This window comes from Arvicanthis niloticus, chromosome 24, assembly GCF_011762505.2.
Source record: "Arvicanthis niloticus isolate mArvNil1 chromosome 24, mArvNil1.pat.X, whole genome shotgun sequence".
In the NCBI taxonomy this organism is placed as follows: domain Eukaryota; kingdom Metazoa; phylum Chordata; class Mammalia; order Rodentia; family Muridae; genus Arvicanthis; species Arvicanthis niloticus.
In genome coordinates this window covers 20,084,979-20,109,789 of record NC_133432.1, presented here as the reverse complement: position 1 = coordinate 20,109,789, position 24,811 = coordinate 20,084,979, and the positions used below count along the sequence as shown (strand labels likewise).

At 42.3% G+C, this 24,811-nt stretch overlaps 1 protein-coding gene across 2 annotated transcripts; it reads left to right on the top strand.

Moving 5' to 3' along the window:
- Positions 1–1,464: 1,464 nt before the first annotated feature.
- Positions 1,465–24,338, top strand: Septin14 (septin 14). Of its 2 annotated transcripts, XM_076922259.1 has the most exons (9): positions 1,465–1,517; positions 6,719–6,837; positions 7,980–8,175; positions 10,120–10,306; positions 13,062–13,217; positions 18,826–18,922; positions 19,979–20,147; positions 21,932–22,064; positions 24,159–24,338. In XM_076922259.1, the coding sequence occupies exons 1-9, from the start codon at positions 1,465–1,467 to the stop codon at positions 24,336–24,338; spliced, it is 1,290 nt and encodes a 429-aa protein (XP_076778374.1). The 2 variants fall into 2 exon arrangements, with proteins under 2 accessions (XP_076778374.1, XP_076778375.1); XM_076922260.1 differs by lacking the exons at positions 1,465–1,517; positions 6,719–6,837; positions 7,980–8,175 and having other exon boundaries at positions 10,158–10,306; positions 13,062–13,223.
- Positions 24,339–24,811: the final 473 nt, after the last annotated feature.

Sequence of the window (24,811 nt, the reverse complement as noted above, 5' to 3'; positions counted from 1 at the left end):
GCCTCCGAATCAGCTCCTGCCTCCAGGTTCCAGCCCTGTCTGAGTTCTTGTCCTGACTTCCATTGGTGATGAACAGTGATATGGGAGTGTAAGCTGAATAAACCCTTTCCTCCCCAACTTACATTTTGGTCATGGTTAGGTTGTTAGCTTAGGAAGCAGAGGCAGGCAGATTTCCAGGCCAGCCTTATCTACAGATCGAGTTCCGGGACAGCCAGAGCTGAACAGAAAAACCCTGTCTTGAAACACCAGAGAAGCATTTTCTGTTTGTTTGTTTTTTTTTTTTTTCTTTAAACAGAGGACCTGGGTTTCCCAGCACTCACATGACAGCTCACCAGAGAGTGTGATTCTTTTTTTAAAAGTGTCCATAAATCTAACACCAGGGTGTCCAATGTTTGACCTCTAGGGTATCAGACTTGCACATGGTGGGTATATATATGTATATGTATTTATAAGTATGTATATGTATAAAACAAAAACACAATTTTTTTTTAAAAAGCCTCATGGTTGCAGTATCTTTGTGCTGTATTTGAATGTAGATTAGCATGGCCTTCTCAAACCGTTCTGCTTAGAAATCAGGACAGCATGCTCCTTTGTACCTTAACTCCCTTGTTCCCAACTGTTGCAAATGCAGTGACTATTAATTTGGTCCAAATCCACAGATAGCAAGGGAGAGCACACCAGACTCGGAGTCCGTTCAGACCACACACTTCACAGCTGAGACCCCAGGCAGGTAAGTCACTTGGTATTTCTGAGTCTGAAGATTCTTAGATGTCTTTTAACTATTGCAGGAGGTAAGTAAGTCATCCACCATAATGCTACCTGCATACAGGTGCTTCATAAAAATGACAAAAAAAAAAAAAAACAAAAAAACAAAAAAACAAAAAAAAAAAAAAAAAAAACAAGTTTGGCTTTTGGTTTGATTCCTAGAGAATTTGTGGAGATGCTACAAGCCTGCTTCCCTTTTGCAACATCCCCAATTTCCTCTCTTCTCAATTCTCCTGGCTGTTGCTTCAGCTTCAGGCTTAAGCCCCTGTGGGAATCAAAGTCATTCTGAGTGTCTTCTTGTCCTGTAACTTCTTTTTTCTCCTGCTCAGAGCCGTTTAAATGGAGGACTGGGTGTACTGTTATGCACGTATGGAATGTCCCACTGAAATTTATTGCTAGCTAAAAAAACAATCCATAAAAAGATAATGTCAGCAATCTCTTAAATTTTGAGAGACTTTAATCTTTTTATTTTTGGATATCATTGGTTAAGTGATGATACTTTATGTATTGACTTGAGCAGACACAACCTTGCTTAGAATGAAAGATACAACTTCAAACAAGTCAGAAGGGTGGGTGGAATGACAGAGTTTGTGGTAGTTTCTGTACTGAATCCTCTAGGGGTCAAAAGTTAAAGAATAGGACGTTTGTAAGAGGAACTGACAAAGTTTTCTCTCTTTATTTCAGCCTTTTTGGTCTGACATGGCAGAAAAACCAACTAACATGTCGGTGCAAACACCTGGCAATGAAGATCCAGTTGAGTGCATCTTTTGTATATCACTATGCGTTGTGTGCTTCAATAAGTAGTTTCAAAATAATTGATTCTAAGTCGATTCTGGTCCGGACAGCAAAAGATTGGCTTGCTATCTTTGCAAACAGATGAACCTTACTATTGGTTAGATTTAAATGTAAATGGTGGTTTAAACAATTGTCAGAATATTTCTCGACTCTGTTACTGTGTGTGTGTGTGTGTGTGTGTGTGTGTGTGTGAGTGCAGACACACACACACATGTATGTATGCACGTGCATGCAAGACATTCTCATTTAAAAGCAAAGGAGACTAAATCAAGATTTAAAGTCTCTCTAGGGGTGTTATTAGTTTTGCATCACTGTAACAAAGTACTTACTCATGGAGAAAGAGGTGCAGAGACCCACTCACTGTCCTGAGCTATTCAAATTGTCCCCAGCCCTGCTCCCTGCCCTGCTCCTCCCCAGATGGGAAAGCCCAGAAAAGGCAGGAGGCCCTGTAACAGCACTGTGGAATCTGCCTCTCTGAAAGCTACCTGTGTTGACCACTGGGTTCCTAAGACCAGAAGGCTCTAGTTTATCAATCTCCAGTCAGATGACGAGCTGGAAAAGATTTTCTCCCATGCTGTAGTTTGTTTCCTCACTTGTCAATCATTTCCTTCGATGTGCAGAAGACTTCTAATTTACTGAAACCCTACCCATCAATCTGCCTTCCACAGCTCTGGTATTCTGGGACCTTGTTGCCAAAAGTAGTTGCCTAAAATGACTTGCAACATCTCTTTCCAGTTACCCCAGCTGGCTCCCTGAGCTGCCAGTCTTAAAGTAAATCAGTCCTCTTTTGCTTGATGTGTCACAGATCAGTTTCCGAACTGCAAAAAGCTCTCAGTGGGTTTGTAGCAGATGTTTTCCATCCAGGGAAAACTGTGCCTCTAGGCTGAGTTGGTATAATACTGCTGAGGGGGCTCCCAGTGACGAGAAAACCAAGAGTTGTGACTCCCAGAGAAACAAGTTCAGGGGTCTTCCCAAGACAGCTCCCCACGATGCTTCTGTAAGTATCATCTGAAAGAACACAGTTTGTTTTCTTGAGACAGCCCTGGCTGTCCTGAAACTCACTCTGTAGACCAGGCTGGCTCTGCCTGCCCTTGCCTCTGCCTCCTGAGTGATGGGATTAAAGGCACAGGCCACACAGAACTTCTTGAGGGCTATTTCCTATGGTGATGCTATTGCCACTGTCTGAAGAGAGAGCATTTCAGCACAGCATGTGGTTCCTGTGATGGGTCCCACTTAGGTTCTCTCTCATTTCTGACCCTGTTCTCTGCTAAGTGGATGCATCATTAGTTCTGGGGCTTCCTCAATTCCACTGGCTAAGGCCTCTTGAGTTTCTCCAAGCCTGTCTGAACTTTTGGGCCACCATCTAGGTGTTTTGATTCAACCCACAGGAGAAACTGGTGAGTGCGGAGGGTTCCAACCTGCCATTTTGGATCTGTTTAATGTCCTTTTATATTTCTGTGAGGTCTGTTATAATGTATCCCTTTTCATCTTTGATTTTGTTTACCCAAGTCTCCTCTGTTTTTCTTCACCAAAACACATACTAAATAACTATAGTAATACATCTAAAAATTCTTCATCAGACATTACCTCAGTACCATTTTCTTTGGGAACTATTGCTAGAGATTTTTGGAATTACCAGGTTACTTGAAAAAAAACATATTTCTTATGCACCTACATTCATATTTGTATGTGTGGTAGATCAGTTGTCTTGACCACATTTAAAAGTGCCACGGCTCTCTCTCTACCCGCGCTCCCGTGCATCTCCTCCCGAGTCTCATGGGAAAAAAAAAAAAAAGAAAAAGAAAAGAAAAAGAAAAAAAAAAAAAAAAGCTGGGCGGTGGTGGTGCACGCCTTTAATCCCAGCACTTGGGAGGCAGAGGCAGGCGGATTTCTGAGTTCGTAGGCCAGCCTGGTCTACAGAGTGAGTTCCAGGACAGCCAAGGCTACACAGGGAAACCCTGTCTCGAAAAACCAAAAAAAAAAAAAAAAAAAAAAAGTGCCACGGTATGTATCTTGGTGTTTGATTTGTTGTGTGTCTTGGCTTTGATTCCAACTGGACATGACTGTCTCTCTACAGCATCTGTGGCTATAATTAATGGCTTTGGGGACATATGATGTGATTGGTTTGAAGAGAGCCTATTGCTGAGGAACACTATGGGTGGGGACATTCCAGCTGTTCATGCAAGTGTGGTACACACAACCATGAGTGTGCAGTATCCTTTTTATGGCCAATATGACAGTAGTGACATTGACACTGAAAGTGGTACCAGGCTTGCCTCAAACTCACAGACATTCACCTCCCTCTGCCTCCTTCCTGAGTACTGGCATGAAAGGTGTGCACCACAACTCTCAACCCCATTCAATTTATAATGAATAGGATTTTGTCCCACAGTTTTCTGTTTTCAAGGAATTTAGTTCTTAAGCTTCTTCACATGTGGTTCCTGTGATGGTTCCTGTGATGAGACAAGATGTGATACATGTTTCTCCATGGCTGAATAATAGTGACATGGCCCAGTGGACGGACTCATATTTTGAGCTTCAACACTGCCATATGAGACATGGACCCTGATGTATCCCTAAGACTGTGAAGGTCCTTTGTGGCATGAATCAACTTAGTAAGTAGCCATGGTAACCAAGAGACTGCCTTGAGCAGCAGTACCCAAACTTCAGACATTATGACAAAATCCCATTCATTGAAAGTTGGATAGGGCCAGGCCTGTGGCACACTCCTTTAATCCCAGCACTCAGAAGGCAGAGGCAGAGGCAGAGGCAGAGGCAGGTGGATCTCTGTGTTCAAGGCCAGCCTGGTCTACGTAATTAGTTCCAGGATAACCAGGACTATGTAGAGAAACCCTGTTGAGACCCTGTTTTCAAAAAAAAAAAAAAGAAAGAAAGAAAGGAAAAGGAGAGAGAGAGAGAGAGAGAGAGAGAGAGAGAGAGAGAGAGAGAGAGAGAAAGACCTGTGGCTACAGTCTAGTGTGTAGTTCCTACTACCAGCCACACCCAAGTTCCCTCGGATCTGCAGATGAAACACATATGCACGCACGCACACAGGCTTATTTTTGATATGCTTTAGCTAAATGGCTGGACTCTTCTAAGCCTTCTTCCGCTATCTGGCCCTTCTTTTCACTCCCAGCTCAGCATCCTAAATCTGCCCTCAGCTTAGTTGCATTTCAAATCTTCCACCTGCTACCCGAGGCCCAGTTGGGGAAGCAGACAATGGCCACTCCATCCCAGATCTCACATGGCTGGTGGCTTTTTCTCCCTCCGAAGCATGATTAAAACAACTTCTCCTCCCTTGTCTGCTAGCCTGCCTTGGGGGAAAACAAGAAGTCCCGCCTATTCTGCCCATCTGATTGGCCACTAGGATCTTTATTGATTGATCAAGAACCAATTGGGGAAGAGGACCTTCATCGTTCACATGCAGATTCCCTATCAGAGCGTCATAACCATCCCTTACAGACTTCCCATCTATCACCTTGGGACTCACTGCAGGAATTAATCTTTATATAGTTTCTTATATGGTGGCCCCCAACCATAAAATGAGAGCAAAGTAAATAGACCTGATCAGTGCGGGGTGGAAGCATGCATGACATCCACTGATTTATACAATTCATGTGGATTAACATTTAAGAAGCGCTATAATAAATACACCTTTATTACGTTTTTGTGGAACTTTTAAATTTGTGAGAGATTTTCATGGGTAAAATGAATTAGATATTCCCAAAATATATTATTTATTTGAATTATTTTTTTCCTTTTAGAATTAGCCAGTTATTTGGGTATAATATTGATGTATCTTCTAATACTCTTGGGTGGTAGGTAATGTTATCAGAAGCCTTCTTTAGCAATTTGGTGCAAAGTAAGTTGTTCTCAAAGTATGTATAAAAATTTAAAGTGAAGCCATCTGCGTAGCTTTTTAAAGTTTTATTTTTATTTATATGTTTGTGTGTCTATGTGTGGGTGGGTATGTACCCGCATGTATACATGCCCTTAGAGGCCAAGAGATGGAGGATGTGAGTGCTGGAAACCAAATTCCAGTCCTCTGAAAAGGCAGGAAGTACTCTTAACCACTGAGACATCTCTCTAGAACTTCCTTAGCTTTATACTGCCAACTAACTTTGTCTGAGTCACATACATTAACAGGCAATTGTTTTGTTTTGAGACAAGGGTTTACTGTGTGTAGTCTTAGCTAGCCTGGAATTCACTCTGTAGACCAGGGTGACCTTAAACTCCCAGAGAGCCACCTGCCTCTGCATCCCTCAAGTTCTGGGTTTAACGGCATGTGCCACCATGTCAGGCTGTAATTGGTTTTCTTTATCAATTTTTCTCTTCTTCTTCTTCTTCCTCTTCCTCTTCCTCCTACTCTTCCTCCTCTTCTTCCTCCCCCTCCTCCTCCTCCCCCTTCTCCTCTTTCTCTTCCTCCTTCTCCTCCCCCTCCCCTTTTCCTCCTTCTCCTCCTCTTCCTTCTCCTCCTCCTTCTCCTCCTCCTTCTCCTTCTCCTTCTCCTTCTCCTTCTCCTTCTTTTAAAAACCAGGGTTTTCCTTTATAGCCCTGGCTGTCCTGGAACTTGCTCTGTAGATCAGGCTTGCCTCCACCTCTGAGATCTGCCTGCCTCTGCCCTCTCAAGGTCCAAGATTAAAGATGTGCACTACCATCTTTAATCTTGATAATTTCTTTAGAGATTTCATGTATAGGCTGGCTTCTAAATCACTCGGTGGCTGAGGCTGGCCTGTAGCTTCTGATCTTTCTGCTTTGATTTCCTGAGTGCTGGGAACAGAGATATGTACCACTACACCCACCCTAGGTTCTCTTGCTATAGATACACAACAAATATTATTAAAACTTTCTTTTAGAAATAATTTTAGAATAATACCCTGAGGTTTCTCGTGCTGTTTTCTTTTCTTCAGTTTCTTCCTTAAATTTTAGAGACACGGCCTCTTAGAGTGCAGTCAAAGGTTGATTCAATTTATTTATAACATGAACATCAGCATGTTTGTGAGTTCTTTTTGCACAAATTCACATCATACCTTTGCACTGTGCAAACAATTGAGGGATATCCAGTCCTGATCTTTTTAAAACATAATCAATCAGTGTTGTCTTTTCAAATGATATTATTTCTGATTCTAACGAGAACTTTATTTGTTTCTCTTCCTAAACAAAAGGAGAACATCCGTTGCTTAACCACTCTTGGGCATTTTGGGTTTGAATGTTTGCCCACTCAGCTGGTGAACAAATCGATCCAGAAAGGATTCTCTTTTAATATTCTCTGTGTGGGTAAGTGCCAGACACCGCATTTAAATTATTGTTCCATTTATCTCTTACTCATTTAAACTGGTACCAAACAGCATAATATTGATGTTAATTCAAGACCATTTCTTCATACATATATTGTTTTTTTTCCTTTTCCTAGCTGCATTGCTTAAATATTTAAGAACATTTCAGACTCACCTGGTGGCAAATTTCTTTACTCTCAGAACTTAGAAAGCTAAGCAGATGGATCTCTGTATGTCCTGGTCAGTGTTCTATTGCTGTAAAGAGGCACTATGACCATGGCAGCTCTTACAAAGGGATGCATTTAATTGGGACCGACTCACAGTTCCAGAGGGTTAGTCTATGATCATCATGGTGGGAAGGATGTATAACATGCAGGCACACACAGTGCTGAAGAAGTACCGGAGAGTTCTTTTGACATCTTGAACCACAGGCACCAGAGAGACTGAGAGAGAGAGAGAGAGAGAGAGAGAGAGAGAGAGAGAGAGAGAGAGAGAGAGAGAGAGAGAGAGAGAGAAAGAGAGAGAGAGAGGAAGAGAGACAGAGACAGATTCAGAGAGAGACACACACACAGAGACACACACAGAGAAACATACACCCACACACAGCACAGATACATACATAGAGAGACACAGAGAAAGACACACAGAGGGAGACACACACACAGAGAGACACACAGAGAAAGACACAGAGACACACACAGAGACAGACAGACACAGAGAGAGACACACAGAGACACTGAGAGAGACACAGACACACAGAGACACACACAGAGAGACACACAGACACACAGAGAAAGAGAGAGACATACAGGGAGAGACACAGGGAGACAGAGACACACAGGGAGAGACACACAGGGAGAGACACACAGGGAGACAGAGACAGGGAGACAGAGACAGACATTGAGACAGAGACAGACATTGAGACAGACATTGAGACAGACAGACATTGAGACAGAGATAGACAGACTTGGGCCCGGCTTGGACTTTTGAAACCTCAAAGCCCAACCCCAGTGACACACCTCCTCCAAAAAGGCCACACCCTCTAATCTCAATAATTCTCAAATAATGCCACTCCCACAAGCTGGTGGCTGAGGTTCAACATACTCTTATGCCTCTGTGGTGATGTGTTTATGTTCCCTACAGGAGAAACTGGAATTGGAAAATCAACCCTGATCAATACACTGTTCAATACAAATCTGAAAGAGAACAAGTCCTCCCATTTCTACGCGAAGGTTGGACTGAAGGTGAAGACATATGACCTTCTGGAAAGAAATATTCCATTGAAATTGACTGTTGTTAAGACAGTCGGGTATGGCGATCAGATAAACAAGGAAGCCAGGTTAGTGGTTTATTACTTTTTTACATTAAAATTTAAAGTCAGCATAAAAGGCATTTGGGCTTTATTATGATGTGTTTTCTTTTTAAAATGAGGTAGAGATTACTTCTGTTTTTTTTTTTTTTTTTTTTTTTTTTTTTTTTTTTTTTTTTTTTGAGGCAGGGTTTTACTATGCATCACTACCTGATCTGGAACTCATTATATAGAATCAGGATGGCCACAGAGATCTGCCTACCTCTGCCTCCCAAGTGCCGGGATTAAAGGCATGCACCACCATACTTGACTTCAAGCCAGCCAGCTCTAAAAAGTAGTATTTTTTTTCTTTTCTGAGAAGACTAAATACAAACTATTATTTTGCCATTTCAGGACACGTGAACAAGGACTAGGCAGAGAAAGGATGAAGCAAAGGCACGTGGCATGTTGGCTTTATGTAGTTATTTGTAGAAAAATGAACACTGGCCGGGCAGTGGTGGCACACACCTTTAATCCCAGCACTTGCGGGGCAGAGGCAGGCGGATTTCTGAGTTTGAGGCCAGCCTGGTCTACAGAGTGAGTTCCAGGACAGCCAGGGCTACACAGAGAAACCCTGTCTCGAAAAATAAGACCCACAGTGTGTCTTCCATTAGTTACAGCAGTTCACTGTTATAAATCACTCTAAACTGATTCTTCAAACCACAGAAACCTATTCCTTCACATAATTTCTTCACAGTTCTGCAGTCCAAAAAATTCAGAATCAAGGTGTCAGACCTGGTGTGCCTGAAGCAGGCGCATTTGCTGTGAGCTTTTGACCAGCCTGGGCTACTGTCCTGGTTTGGTTTCTATTGCTGTGATGAAAAAAATCCATGAACAAAAGCAACCTGGGCAGCAAAGGGTTAACTTGGCATACACATCCCAGAACACAGACCACTGTGGGGAAGTCAGCCTGGAGTCAGGGTCTGAAGCATGAAGCCATGGAAGTATAATGTTTGCTTAGCATCAAACTGGTGGCTTGTTCAGCCTGCTTTCTTACACCATCCAAGTACCACTCGAGGCACCCTGCCCTCCTACATTGGTCATGAGTAAAAAAAAAAAAAAAAAAAAAAATGCCCTACAGACTTGTGCATAGGCGGTGTGCAGGAGGCATTTTGTCAGTTGAGGTTCTTCTTGAAGGACAACTATCACTGGACTGAGGATGTGAACAGAGGGTCCCCATGATCTTTTCTTAAGTTTCTGTTTGTTTGTCTGATGGTTTGTATATGCTTGGGCCAGGGAGTGGCACTATTAGGAGGTATGGCCTTGTTGGAGTAGGTGTGTCACTGTGGGCGTGGGCTTTAATACCCGCATCCTACCTGTCTGGAAGCCAGTATTCTGCTAGCAGCCTTTCATGAAGATGTAGAACTCTCAGCTCCTCCTGCACCATGCTGCCTGGATGCTGTCATGCTCCCCACTTGATGATAATGGACTGAACCTCTGAACCTGTAAGCCAGCCCTGGTCATAAAGTTGTCTTTTATAAGACTTGCCCTGGTCATGGTGTCTGTTCACAGTAGTAAAACCCTAACTAAGACAGTTTGATTCTTGCTTTCTTTCTTGAGCCTAGAATTTGGTATGTAGACCAGGCTAGATTTTAATTCACTAAGTAGTCCAGGGTAATCTGTCTCAGAGCAGTCCTCATGCCCCAGCCTCCTGGTGTTAGGATTGCAGGAAGGTACCATTACGATCAGCTTTGAATTTTAAATTTACACCTGTAATCCCATTTTCCCTAAAATAAAATCACATTCCTTAGGGATTAGATATCATGCCTTCTACCGACTGAACCACTCCTGTCCCTGGACCTGAAATTTTATGGCCATGAAATGAATCAATTTTATCCACTGGCAAACTGTTCAGAGCACACAGTATGGATTATCTTAAAGAGATCAGATTTTGATTTTATTAATGTTATGCTAAATGTTTAATTTTTTTTTAAGCTACCAGCCAGTCGTTGACTACCTAGATGCTCAGTTTGAAGCGTACCTCCAAGAGGAACTGAAGATCAAGCGTTCCTTAGCTGACTATCACGATTCTCGAATCCATGTTTGTCTCTACTTCATCGCACCTACAGGACACTCCCTCAAGACCCTGGACCTGCTAACGATGAAGAACATTGACAGTAGGGTGTGTGAGAGCTGATGAGTCTCTTCCAGGTTCAATGCATCTTGAAGTATTTATATGCATGTATATGTGCATATATTTGAATATTTTTTCTTGTTGCTCTTCAAAGCATTTGAATGGACTTTCTAGGATGTTCCTAACAAAATCCCACGGAGAGGATGCTTTCAACACCCCCTTGTTTTTCCTCACATGACCTATCTTCTGGTGTCTGTATGTACAACATTTTTTTTTTTGAGACAGGGTCTTATGTAGCCCAGGTTGGCCTTGAACTTGCTATGTAGCTAAGGTTGGCTTTAACATCCTGATTTTCCTGCCTCAGTTTTGGGATTAAAAGCATGCACCACTACATGAGGCCAAATTTCTCCTTCTCATGAGTTTGATAATCATTCTGGATCAGACCCTACTATAACAGTCTAACCTAAATGTTTCTATTGCAAGTACTGATACATTTTTGAGAGATAGAATGTTAAGACATCAATATATAATATTTAGGGGGAGGGAAATTTAACATTTGATAGAATTCATCTTCAGTTATAATTCCAGGTAAAATTAATGAAAGCAATGACTGTTTGGAGCATGTGGGTGCACACGTGTAGTCTCAGCATTTACAGGGATCAGATAGGAAGATAACTGAGTCTGAGGCCAACCTGGATCTCAGTAGTCTTCAGGTAGCCTGAGTTGCAGAGTGAGACTTTATCTCAAAAGATAAAATCAACAGCAGCAATAACAAAACAAAACAAGAACAATGTTACCTGTTTGGAGAGAAAGAGATACAGGGAAAAAAGAAAAGACTAAAAGAAGCCAGGCAGTGGTGGCGCAAGCCTTTAATCCCAGCATTTGGGAGGCAGAGGCAGGTGGATTTCTGAGTTTGAGGCCAGTCTGGTCTACAGAGTGAGTTCCAGGACAGCCAGGGCTACACAGAGAAACCCTGTCTAGAAAAACAAAAACAAAAACAAAAAACCTAAAATAAAACTTGAGACTAAATTCTAATCAGATGACAGCCATTTGTATATATTTTTAAAATTGAATTTACTATACGGTACTACAAAATAATCCTATGAACCCTTTGACTGGTACGACTGATCAAATGAAACATGAAGTTTTTCTGATTCTGGCTTCAAATTCTCTCAGAGGCGACTCAGAGTACAGGGCACGCAGGTAGCCGCAGCCTGCTATAGAAAAAGAGACCCCAGACAAAACCTCAGGGGATACAAAGAGACGTGTAGACTTGCTTTGTTCACAGAGGGGCTTGATTTGTAGCTCAAGTCATTCTAGAATTCATGATCCTCCTGCCTCAGCCTCCCAGGTGTTGGGATTACAGGTGCTACCACACGAAGTTGAACTTCCTTTGACAGACTTCTTATTCCCCAGGGTTTTAGAAGATTCTTAGTATTTTTATGAGTCCCTGGTATAAGATCCTTGCTCTAGGCGCCAGAACCAATAGCTCGGTTCTTGAAGGAGAGGCATCCCGTAGTCGAGGCATGGAGGGATGGACTCTAGGCTCATGCCCATTACATGTGTCTGCAGCCACATACTGTACGTGACGTTCCCTCTTACATAGAGTGTACTGCAGAAATGGCCAGGTCCTTAACAGCACACATGATTTTGTACTTCTGCCCCAACTTATTCAGTCTGTTCTCCGGTTTGCACAGAGGCCCATGCTGTATGGAAGAGCTAACTGAAAGTTAGGTTCATCTTATTCATAAAGACAGGGATTGGGCAATAGATGATGGGGGTTTTATGTCAAGTTTTCTCAATCTCCTTAACACCTTGTATTTAAAGTTTTCATCTGTTTCTATAAGACCATTAAGTTTTTAATCTTAAAAAAAGTTGCATGAAGACACACGCTAAACTGCTGATAGGCTTCCTCAAATCTCCTCAAGATCAGAACTCATGCCAGAATACTTTCATTTCATTTCTCCATTGCTTGAATTTATTGTGAGCATGTATTCTCATAGCAGGTTAACTATATTATATATACCATATATTATGGTCTGTATCTATACCTATACATACCACAATATATTATCTATTCTATATGATATAAATGACAAGTTTAGATAAATTCTATTCATTTATTTTTTTTTCTACTCATTTATTAGATTTCCCCCTCAGTTTAGCATGTTTAGAAAATGTGGGATTTGCCCAAGGATTTGAACTCACAGCTGCTATCTATTCATTGGCACCATATAATGGACTTAAACATATATAGCTTGAAGTGGGTCGAGCAAAGGTGTATGAAAGATATTGGCTAATACACATTCATGGAGAAACAGTTACATGAATCACCGCTAAGAGAGAAACTCTCCCCACCCCCCACATTTTAATGTGAGGTCTTTTCATCCTTTGGTTCGATAAGTAAGCGGTCTAGCGAACCCTACCGCTTAAATCACACTAATTCCAGAGGCATGGGGGCATGGGATTTTTAGAAAAGATATAAGAATAAGACTTCTAAACCTGAGTTCTGATAAAAGACGAGGGCTCAAAATACATCTCAAAGATAGAATGTTTACCTAGAACCATCAAGGCTTGAGGTTTAGTTCTCCGAACGTCCCCCCCCCCCCCCCCAAACAGGAAATTCTCTGTGGCCGAGCATGATGGGGCACACCCATGGATATGCCCAGTATTCTTCCCAGAATTCCATCGAAGATCCTTTCCCAGAAGCAGCAACAACAAACCATGCTCATGATTTTTTTTTTCCGGGTTAGGGTTTAGACTGAAAGACAACTGAAATTTGGTCCCTCGTCCTCCTTAACAGGTGAACATCATACCCTTGATTGCCAAAGCTGACTCGCTTTCCAAGAACGACCTACAGAGGTTCAAGAACAACATAATGAGTGAGCTGAACAGCAATGGCGTCCAGATATATCAGTTCCCGGCTGATGACGAATCTGCTGCTCAAGTAAATAACTCGGTAAATGTTTGTCATGTGACCAGTGCCTTGTTCTCATGTGCATCTGACAAGCAATATAGTTTTCCTCAAAATACATTGTGGGGAAGTGTTTTGTACCCTTCTCTTGCCTCCCCTTTGTCCCTTCCACTCTCTCCCTCTTCGTTCCTCCCACCTTCCCTCCCTCTCTCCCTTTCTCCTTCCTTCCTCCCCTTCCATCTTTTCTTGGCAGGGTTTCACGTAGCACAAATGGCCTTGAATTTACTGTGGCATATATGTGCGAAATCGGGGATTTCGGGTCTGTGGCTGACCCACTGCCTGGAAATCGCCAATACTCCTAATTTCACCTCCTGAGTACTGGGATTTCTGTCCCAAGTTGTACTATAGACGCATCTGTTGGGACTGAAGTCCCCAACTCTCCATTTTCATTGGTTGTGTTTTTTTTTTTAATAAAGGTCTCTATCCGTTGCAAAGAGAAACTTCCTCCTTGATGAGAGGTGAAGACTCTACTTTTTTTTTTTTTTTTTGGTTTTTTGAGACAGGGTTTCTCTGTATAGCCTTGGCTGACCTGGAACTCACTCGGTAGACCAGGCTGGCCTCGAACTCAGAAATCCGCCTGCCTCTGCCTCCCAAGTGCTGGGATTAAAGGCGTGCGCCACCACCGCCCAGCGTGAAGACTCTACTTGTCTGTGGGTATAAAGACAATTATTTATACAGTAGTGTGGAGATGAAGCTGGTTTAGTAAAGTGGTGACTGTAGATTCTTCTCCAAGATCCATGATTTCACTGGCCCTGGGTGGTTGGCTGGGTTTCAATGCTCAGACATAATTTCCTCTTGTTGATCAGGTCTTAAGTCCAATCAGAGAGCTGTTGGTTACCGCCAAGGTATGTGTGGCACTACCACGCTTTTGGGCTATTGTTCCATAATGGTTATTGTACTTCATAGGTGTATTTGGGCAGGGCTTTTGGTTGCTTCCCTCCCTTGGAAACGTGCATGGCACCTTCTGGAAGCATGAAACCAAGTCTTTGAGCAGAAAGCTTTCATGCCAATTCCAGCTCAGGGTCTCTGGACCCTATGTCTGAAGGGCATGGAGTCTTCAGCACCTCTGAGGGGCAACCAAGGACAACAGAAATAACATGTAACGTTTTGGAACTTCTTTGGACAACCCTGACCACCAACTGGAAATGTCTTCTCATGCTTGGAAGTAGGGTTTTTTGGTAGATGGTTTTTGGAAAGGGAACATGGTCAGCCCAGATGGGAAAATATCACTTAAGCTATATATGTATATTTTTGTACCAACTTATGTATTATAGGTATTTTTATTATATGTTTCCTCTTCTGGGTGTTTTATGTGAATGAATATGTAGACTTTTAAATCTATTGTCTTCAATTAGGGTAATGTTTCCAAGATTTACAGTAGTGCATATTTATCAGTGTGTGTGTGTGTGTGTGTGTGTGTGAGAGAGAGAGAGAGAGAGAGAGAGAGAGAGAGAGAGAGAGAGAGAGAGAGAGAGAGAGAATATATGCCCATGTACCATTGTGTGACTATACAATGTTTATTTCATGTTTTGGCTATTATGAACAATGCTATTCCAAGCATTTCTGTACAAGTGTTTGTGCCGGCAAATACTTTTAATTTCTCCTGGGTATATTTCTAGAAGTAGAATTCTTAAGTTATACAATTGACTATTTAATCACTGAAGATCTGCTCTTCTGATTCCCGAAACACCGGCTCCAGGAGCTTTGATATTATTTCTTCACCTCAGCTTATGACATATAAAAATTTTAAAAGTGTGGCTATGTTACTTAGTGCAAGTGGATTCCACTGCAGTTTTGGTTTGCATTTTGAGTGACTACAGATGTGGATTGTCTTTCTGTAGGTTAAGGTATACTTCTATGTCTTCCTGGAGAGAAACAGATAATCCGATTCTTTGTTCATTTTAGATTGACATTTTTCTTGTCAGCTCCAAGGGTTCCTTGTAGTCTCTCACTCCATTTGCTTCTCGTTGCTGTCCTGCTGTGAAATAACCGAAATTATTCCACACATTGGTCTTCTTTAAACTCATTATCCATTCTCTTTATAGCTCCCAAATCACCCCCTTCCCAGACACCAGTCATCACTGTGATGCATTTAAATTGAAAAAAGTTTTTGTTTTGCTTTTTGTTTGTTTTTGCAGTAGTGTAGTTTGAATCTTGAGCTTCACACATGCTAGGCAAGTAAGCACTGGCTGCATACCTCCATCCCTGCCTGAGACAGAAGGATTGACCTTCTTCTCTCCCCCCTCCCTCCCTCCCTCCCTCCCTCCCTCCCTCCCTCCCTCCCTCCCTCCCTCCCTCTCTGCCTCCCTCCTTTTCTTTTTTCTTCTCTCTCCTCTCCCTCCCCCTCTCCCTTCCTTTCTTTTTTCTTTCTTTCTCTGTGTAGTCATGGCTGTCCTGAAACTCTCTCTGTAGACTAGGCTGGCCTCCAACTCTGAGATCCGCTCGCTTCTGCCTTCCAAGTGCCAGCAAAGGCGTGTGCTACTATGCCCAACTCTTGAATTTTTAAGATTCTTTATATGAGAGACTGACCATGCAGCTCCTGGTTTTCTGTGTCTGGCTTATTTCACAGAACATGGTATCCTCCAGCTCCACTCACTTGAAAATGTTAGTATTTTATGTACATGTGTGACTTGGCTGCATGTCTGTCCCGTGTACGCATGGCCTGGTGCCGGTGGAGGCCACAGAAGATCAGGTCCTTTGAAACTGGAGTCACAGATGACTGATGGTGGGCTATTATGTGCATGCTGGCAATTGAGCCTGTGTCCTTGGGCAGAGCAGACAGTGCTCTTAACCACGGATCCAGTTCTGCAGTCCTATCCAGCACCATTTTGCAGCAAGTGATAGGTCTTATTTATCATTAAGAGTATATCAGGCTGGAGAGATGGCTCAGCAGTTAAGAGCACCAACTGCTCTTCCAGAGGTCCTGAGTTCAATTCCCAGCAATCACATGATGGCTCACAACATCTGTCATGGGATCTGGCGCCCTCTCCTGGCATATAGGCATATATGTAGGCAGAGTGCTGTATACATAATAAATGTTTGTTTGTTTGTTTTTTAAAGGAGTGTATATCCAATATGTTTTCTTGATCCTCTGACCCGTCTGTGGACATCTCTTCTGATTTGCTGTCTTATATAATGACACAATAGATGTGAATGTTCAGAGATTCATTTCTTGTGCCTATATTTTTCTTTTTACTTTTTTTTTTAGTGATTATTCTATTTATTTACATTTCAAATGTTATCCCACTTCCTAGTTTCCCCTCCGCAAACCCCCTATCTCCTCTCCTTCCCCCTGATTCTATGAGGGTGCTCCCTCACCCACCCACCCATTCCTGCCTCACCACCCTAGCATTCTCCCACACTGGGGCATGGAGCCTCCGCAGGACCAAGGGCCTCCTCTCCCATTGATGGCAGATAAAATAATCCTCTGCTGCATATGCAGCTGGAGCCATGGGTCGCTCTTTGGTTGGTGGTTTAGTCCCTGGGAGCTCTGGGGCTAGGGGTGGGGTCTGGTTGGTTGATATTGTTCTTCTACGGAGTTGCCTATATTTTTCTTGTTTTTCAAGCCAGAAATGGGATAGTTGAACCATATCATAGATCTATTTTAGATTTTCTAAAAAAAAGTTTTGTTAATTGAATTGATTTGTGTTTATATGGTGTGTGTGTATGTTTATGTAGTGTGTGTGTATAGATGTGTGTGCAAGTGCACAGATGTCACGGTGCACATGTGGAAGTCAGAGGACATTTTGCATGGGCCAATTCTTCCTTCCCACCATGTGGGTCCTAGGGACAGAACTCCACTCCTCAGGCATGGAGTACATGCCTTTATCTGCTGAGCCATTTGGCCATCTCACCATCTCAGCTCAAAAGTTCATTTGACAATCTGGAGAGACGGCTCAGCAGTTAAGAGCACTGACTACTCCTTCTCCTTTTCCTTCTTTCTCCTTCTCCTCCTCCTCCTCCTCCTCCTCCTCCTCCTCTTCCTCCTCCTTCTTTGGTTTTTCGAGACAGGGTTTCTCTCTGTAGCCCTGGCTGTCACAACCCTAGGACTCACTCTGTAGACCAGGCTGGTCTCGAACTCAGAAATCCACCTGCTTGTCTCCCAAGTGCTGGGATTAAAGGCGTGGGCCACCACCGCCCGGCCAAAACTTCTTTCAAAAGACTTCCTTTCAGGTTTTTGAAATATACAATGTGTTCTTGACATGTAAACTAACTCTATGATGCAAAAGCACCATAGAATTTATGTGGGCATATGCATGTGGGCAGGCACATAATGTGTGTGTGTGTGTGTGTGTGTGTGCGTGTGCGCGTGCGCGTGCGCGTGTGCATGTGGAAGCCAGGGCATGATTTCTGATGATGTTTGTCAGTTGTCTGCCTTTTGTTTTTGAGACAGAGTCTCTCAATGGCTGAGATCTTACCAAACAGGCTAGGGTAGCTGACTGGCAAGCCCTTAGGATCCATTTGCAGGCTCTCATTTCTCCAGTGCTGAGATTGCAAACATGTGCCACCATGCCTTTTTTTTTTTTTGTCAGATTCCGGTCCTCATGCTTACATGGGAAGCACTTGATCAATGATGCTATCTTCCTAGCCTTCCTGAAGACATACTCAATATTCTTTATTAGCATACGTTATGCTGTGTATTCATTAAATAACAACAATAATAATAGTAATAGATTTTGAGCAGGATCTCACTAGTTAGCCTGGGTAGTCCTGAAATTGATCTGTAAACAAGCCTGGTCTTGAACTCACAGAGATCCACCTGCCTCTGTTTTCTTAGTGCTGGGATTAAAGATGTGTACCCTTAAGCCCAGCTTATTGGTATTTTTATTTAATTTTTAATAGTTTCTTCTGTTAATTTATATACTATCATTAAGAATAGCTTTTAGGGACTGGAGATATGTCTCAGTGGTTAAGAGCACTGACTGCCCTTCCAGAGGTCCTATGTTCAATTCCCAGCAACCACACGGTGGCTCACAGCCATCTGTAATGGGATCTGATGCCCTCTTCTGGTGTGTCTGAAGACAGCAACAGTATATTCATATAAATAAAATAAATATATCTTTAAAAATAGTTTTCAGCTGGGCATAGTGGTGTGCATCTTTGATCCCTGCATTTGAGAGCAGGGTCTTCAGAGCAAGTTCCAGGATAGCCAGGGTTACAAAGAGAAACTGTTTTGAAAAACAAAATCGAAAGAAAACATACACACACAAAAGAAAAAATAGTTTTCATATCAACTCATCAATATTGTCTTTGTGTTTAGTGTAAAGATGATGTGAAAAAATTGTATGTATTAACAATCCAATTCTTTTTAATCTTTGTACTGCATGCATCAGGATGCCCTGCTTTAGGAAATACTAGGTAGGTAGTTTTTCATTATATGTCAGCCTGGGATTTAATGCTTATAAAAAGAATCAATTACTACATATTTTCTGCTAAGTATTAAAATCTGACACAGGATGGATTATTTGTGTGGTTAAACGTACTAGACCAGCCTCACCTCTGTACTTTATATCCTAGAAAGAAAAAAAAAAAGCACCAGAGCAAGCTGTATTGTTTGGAGGAAGTTTAACTTATGTCATTTATGCTTGTTCAGGGGGTGTTACCCTTCGCCGTGGTAGGAAGCATGGAGGAGGTCAAAGTTGGAAAAAGAATGGTCAGAGGCCGCCACTACCCTTGGGGCGTTTTGCAAGGTAAATAAGAGATTGTGTTTCAGGAGGATGAAATTGATATGGACTGTGCCATCAATACTCTGAATCAGCATTTTAATCGGAGCCAGCGTTGATAAAACTCCAGCTAACTTGTAGTTTGCAGTTGTAGTTAGTTGTAGTTGCTGATGAGGAAGGCAGATCCTTTTCCTTTAAGCTTCCTTTTAGAGTGACCATGATCTCTGCCTATACAACATTGGCTCTCATCTCAACCTTCGTAATGCTGAGACCCTTGAATACAGTCCCTCAGGTTGTGGTGACCCCCAACCTTCAAATTATTCTTGTTGCTACTTCCTAACTGTCGTTTTGATACTGTTATGAATAACAGTATAAATACCTGATATACAGGATATCTGATATGCAGCCTCTGTGCAAGGCTTGTTTGACCCCTAAAGGGGTTGGGACCCACAGGCTTAGGAACTTAGAGCGTTGACATAGAATGTTTATGATCCTTTCCTGTAGGAAACTGTCAGCAGCAGACTTAGACCCATAGCTATCAAGTTTCTGTGTTTAACCAATAGGCTACATGCACTTGGTCTCTGTCTTCCTGAAACATGCCATTCCCAATGCTGGGACTCACTTTAACAAAGCTAAAGAATAAATATTAGTACCTAAAGGTCTCACGGAGCCATCACCTAGATCCACTTGCCCTGCATGGTAGGCTGGGGTCTCTCACATCAGTTAGTAATCAAGAAACTGCCCAGCAGATGTGCCCACAGGCCAATCTGATATCACATAGGTTAAATCAATAGGAGAAATTATCAGAGATCTGGTAAGTTTTGTTGATATATATATATCTATATCTATATATATCTATCTATATATATCTATATCTATCTATCTATCTATATATATATATATATATAGAGAGAGAGAGAGAGAGAGAGAAAGAGAAAATGGAAATGAAAGAGGAAAACTTGAAACTTGGAGACATCACTAAACAGAGCAAAATGTTTGGGCTGAGAACCCCCAAATGGCTTATCCCGGAAAATAACAGAAACCCTCTATAATACATTCATTACTGATTTTTTTTTTGACTAGTGGAAAATGAAAACCACTGTGATTTTGTGAAGCTACGGGATTTGCTTCTGTGCACCAATATGGAAGATCTGAAAGATCAAACCCACAGTCAGCACTATGAATGCTACAGGAGCAACAGGCTGCAGAAACTGGGCTTCAGTGATGTGGGCCCGGACAACCGGCCAGTGAGGTTAGTGCAGACACGGCTAGCTCAATCCAGTTGTTTCATTCAAAACATGCTACAAGGTTAACTGGGGGGCTGGGAAAGGTTCCAGTTACCAAAGTTATCTTGTCCTCGCTGCCCGTGAGAGCAGACAACCCACACAAATCTCAGTCCCTTCTGACCATGGCTAGCCGTAATCAAAACTAAGAACTCCAGGTTTGCCAGGAGTGTCTTAGGGCCAAGATCTGTGCAGCTGCGAGCTCCCACGTAGTACCAAGTGCAGCCCTCCCAGAGAGAGAACAGTCTTCAGTGTTGTCTCGTTAACTCTCTGATTAACCCAAAACATAGCAAAGCCTTTACCGACACATCTCAATCAAAGCCAGACACAAAGGCTTTGCTATAGCTTTCCCGTAAAGCCAGACATAAAGCCTTCATTTTACACATCACTACAATCTTGTGGCGACCCCCCCCCCCAACCATAACATTATTTTGTTACTACTTCATACCTGCAATTTTGCTAGTTACAGACCATAATGTAAATATCTGAGATGGGACCCCTGTGGGGGTCACAACCCACAGATTGAGAACCACAGCACAACCAAACCATCTCCTTAATCCTAATCTATGCCAAGTGAATTATATTTTAAAAGATGTCTTGCTTGCTTTATTTGAATAATTTTGGAAACAGTCTCATACCTTAGTTTTCCTAAAACACTGTTGCCCCAAAGATAAGAAACATATGTAGCACAGGATTGCCTGGTCTGCCCTCAGAGGGAGAAGACACGCCTAACCTTGTAGAAAGTTGAGGCTCCAGGGGGTCAGGAGGTCTGGTGGGGGAGTGGGGTGGTGATGGTGGTGGTGGAATATCCTCTTGGAGATGTTGGAGATGGGGAGGGGGAGAGAGGAATGGGATGAGGAATTGTGGGGAGGGGAATGGGGAGAGGGGCAACAGCCAGACTATAAAAAAAATAAAAGTAATAATAATAATAATAAAAAGATAAGAAAGATCTGGATGTGGTGGTATGAGCCTTTAATCCCAGCACTTGGGAGGTAGAGGTGGGTGAGTCTTTTTTAAGTTGAAGGACAGCTTCTTTTGCATAGTGAGTTCCAGGCCAGCCAGAGCTGCATAGTGAGACTTAAACCAAACCACCACCGTCCTAAGTAGCAACTCCCCATTCCCCCAGGAAAATAAAATATCAACTACAGGAGTAAGAAATCACTGATATGGTATTTCAAATCTTAGCGCTCGGTCATATATTCACATAATTAATGTTTCAGTTTTTACACCTCCTCATATGGAAAACTGGGGTGTCACTACACAGGCTATTGGTGTCACTTTAGAAACACGGGTTTATAGTTCACATGCTAATTCACATTAGCATTTAACAATAATCTTTTTACCTTATTTTTTATTTATTTTAAAGATTTATTTATTTTACATGAATGCAGTGTCGCTGTCTTCAGACACACCAGAAGAGGGCATTAAATCTCATGACAGATGGTTGTGAGCCACCATGTGGTTGCTGGGAATTGAACTCAGGACCTATGGAAGAGCAGATGGTGCTCTTAACCACTGAGCCATCTCTCCAGCCCACCTTATTTATTTTGTGTGCATCTGTGTGTGCACACATGGCAGAGGTCAGAGGACCACTTGTAGGAGCTGGTTTTCTCCTACCATGAGGGTACTATGGGGTCAGCTCAGGTCTTTAGGCTCCGTAGCAAGAACTCTTACCTGCCCTGTTGCCTCCCTAGCTATTTATTAGCATTTAACTACGAGAATAACAAAGAATAGCAAACTTCCTCACTTTCAGTTTTCAAGAGATGTATGAAGCCAAGAGACAAGAGTTCCACGATCAGTGTCAGAGGGAGGAGGAAGAGCTCAAGCAGACGTTCATGCAGCGTGTCAAGGAGAAGGAGCTGACCTTCAAGGATGCGGAAAAGGAGGCATATACTACCCACCTCACACCCATTCTCCACTTCCTGTTCCTCTGGGGGATAAATTCTAGAGACTAGTGGATTTTTTTTTTTTTTTTTTTGGAAGAAACTTTACATCTCTCTAAAAGCAGCTATTCACTGCACAGGATCTTAATAGAGCCTTTATGAAATTATAGGCTGAAATTGTATTTTTTCCCCTGAGCATTTTGCGTTTGTCTTTTTAAATGTTCCACGTCTCTGACGTAATCGGGAAGGGGCTGCACTCTCCATTCACCCTGCACCTCTGCTGTGTATAGCTCTCCCAGCATAGAGTTGCATGCTGGGAGCCCTACAGATTGAGAGGGTTGTCTTAGTTAGGGTTTAGGGGGCTGTGAAGAGACCCTTGACCATGGCCACTCTGGGGCTGGCTTACAGTTCAGAGGCTTAGTCCATCATCATGGCAGGAAGCATGGCAACACGCGAACAGTCAGTGTTGGACAGGTAGCTCCTCTCCATCTCCATCTTCTATATCCGGAGCCACAGGCAACAAACAGGAAGAGAGACACAATGGGTGCGGCTTCAGCATCTGAGACCTCAAAGCCCACCCCCTAGTGATGCACTTCCTCCAACAAAGCCACACCCACTCTAACAAGGCCACACCTCTTAGTAGCACCTTTTCTATGGACCTATGGAGCCAGTTTTATTCAAACCATCACAGGGATCTTGGAGACTGCCTCATCTCCATAGCTCCATTAGGCTTTGTCATAAGAGGAGTCCCTCTGCAGCAGCTATGATCCTGTGACAGGGCTCGGGGCTACCTATACCTTTTGAAATCTATGTGAAGACTTTTTGATCTCACAGTTCTTGCCTTGTGCATGTACATAAAATTAGCATCACCGGGTAGAACCCAAGATTTATAATTTATACCTTCTAGGGCATCAGCTGGAGCCATGCCTGGTCTCACTGATATTGGCTGGCATTACTAAGGAGAACTGTGGAAGTACACAGTAGTGAATCCCAAGGTCACTGGGACACCAAGCTTGTTTTAAGACCTCCCAACCCCTTCAGGGCCATTCTTCATTATATTGATGAATAAAACCAGTTTCTAACTATATTAATCTCTTTAGCAAAGGGTTACTTGGACATATCCTGAGAGCATTATTTTGAGAACTTCCGTATATTGCTAATTTCAGCTTTCGATAATTTTACTATTTCTACTTAGTTACGAATTCAATCTTTAATCTCTGCTGTCTCTCATTTTACTATATGCAGTTTTTATAAAAGCCACACAGCACCTTACGTGTTTTGCTAATTAAATATCTCTTTTTGCCCTTATCACCTAGCCTCACGACCTGAATTCAATCCTTGAAATCCCATCGGAAATAATTTAATAAATATAATAATCTTTTACAATTTTTTTTCAAAAAAAAAAAAAATACAAGACCAAGCCAGAATGAAATCACCCATGCTAAACGACATATAATAAAATGAAGCTTCAACACAGAGCAGTTATAGTCCGGCAAGGTGGCTCAGCAAGTAAGGGTCCTTGATGCTGAGCCTGGTGACCTGAGTTAGATCCTGGAACCTCCGTGGTGGGAGGAGAAAACCAACTGCAAAAAAAAAAAAACCTCTTGAAGGAATATAGTCAGCTTGAGTTAGCGTAACAAAGCCTCTCTTTTAAACCAGTAAGAAAAACAACTTTGAAACACTCATTATGATTTTGTTCTTGGTTTCTGCTTTTTCTGCTCCTCTTTTGCCTTTAAACACCCAGTTTGCTCATCCCCTTGCACCCCATTATATTTTATATGATAATATAAAATATTAATATAATAGGCCCATTAGATGGCCCATTGCCCGAGCCTATAAACAGAATAGAAGCCTTATTAGAATTATTAGAAGCTTAGTTTTAAAAATGTTATCTTTTGATAGTTTTTGGGCTTCTACAAAGGTGACTGCTAAGGACTTCCAAAACTTGAGGAGTAGGGGAATGGTACTCTTGATTCCTCTTAAGAACTCCTGTATTCCTTGTGGAAGACCAAGGATTTTAAATAAGCTTTTTAAATATTATATTCTGCATTTTGGATTTTACAAATCTTTGTGACAACAGGGTTACTTCTTTTATAGCTGCAGGACAAATTCGAGCATCTGAAGAGAATCCAGCAAGAGGAGATCCTGAAACTGGAAGAAGAGAGGAGAAAATTAGAAGAACAAATCATAGATTTTTATAAGATGAAGGCTGCCTCGGAGTCAGCACAGGCGCAGGTGTGCACCAACTTAAAGAAGGACAAAGATCGTAAGAAATAATCTCTTACCATCCCGTCTGATTTCAGAGCCCCATTATCCTCTATTCCTGTTCCCGTGAGCTTGTCGGCATAGCTCTTAGCTTTGACTGAAATTCTAATGTTTTAAAAAATGACTCAACATATGTCATTCTCCATAAGAATGTCAAATCTTTGGGAGAAAGATGCGTTTTTTTTTTTAAAAAACAAAATTTCAATTGTGGGAGGAAGATATGGTTTGTTTTTTTTTTTTAAATAAAGTCTCAATCATTCAACTTTACCAATGAAGGCCCGGGAGCTGGATGCTGGGGTGAAAGCCTGCTAGCACAGAGGCAGAGAGAGCACCCAACTGACATTTCTCCTCAGAAAGTGTCCCACACTGAATTTCCCTCTCTCATGCCATCTCAAAGGGAATCGAACCCAGGTCCTCTGAAAGAACAGCCACAGCTCTTAACCACTGAGCCATTTCTCCAGCCCCTCAAATAACCTCCAAACAAA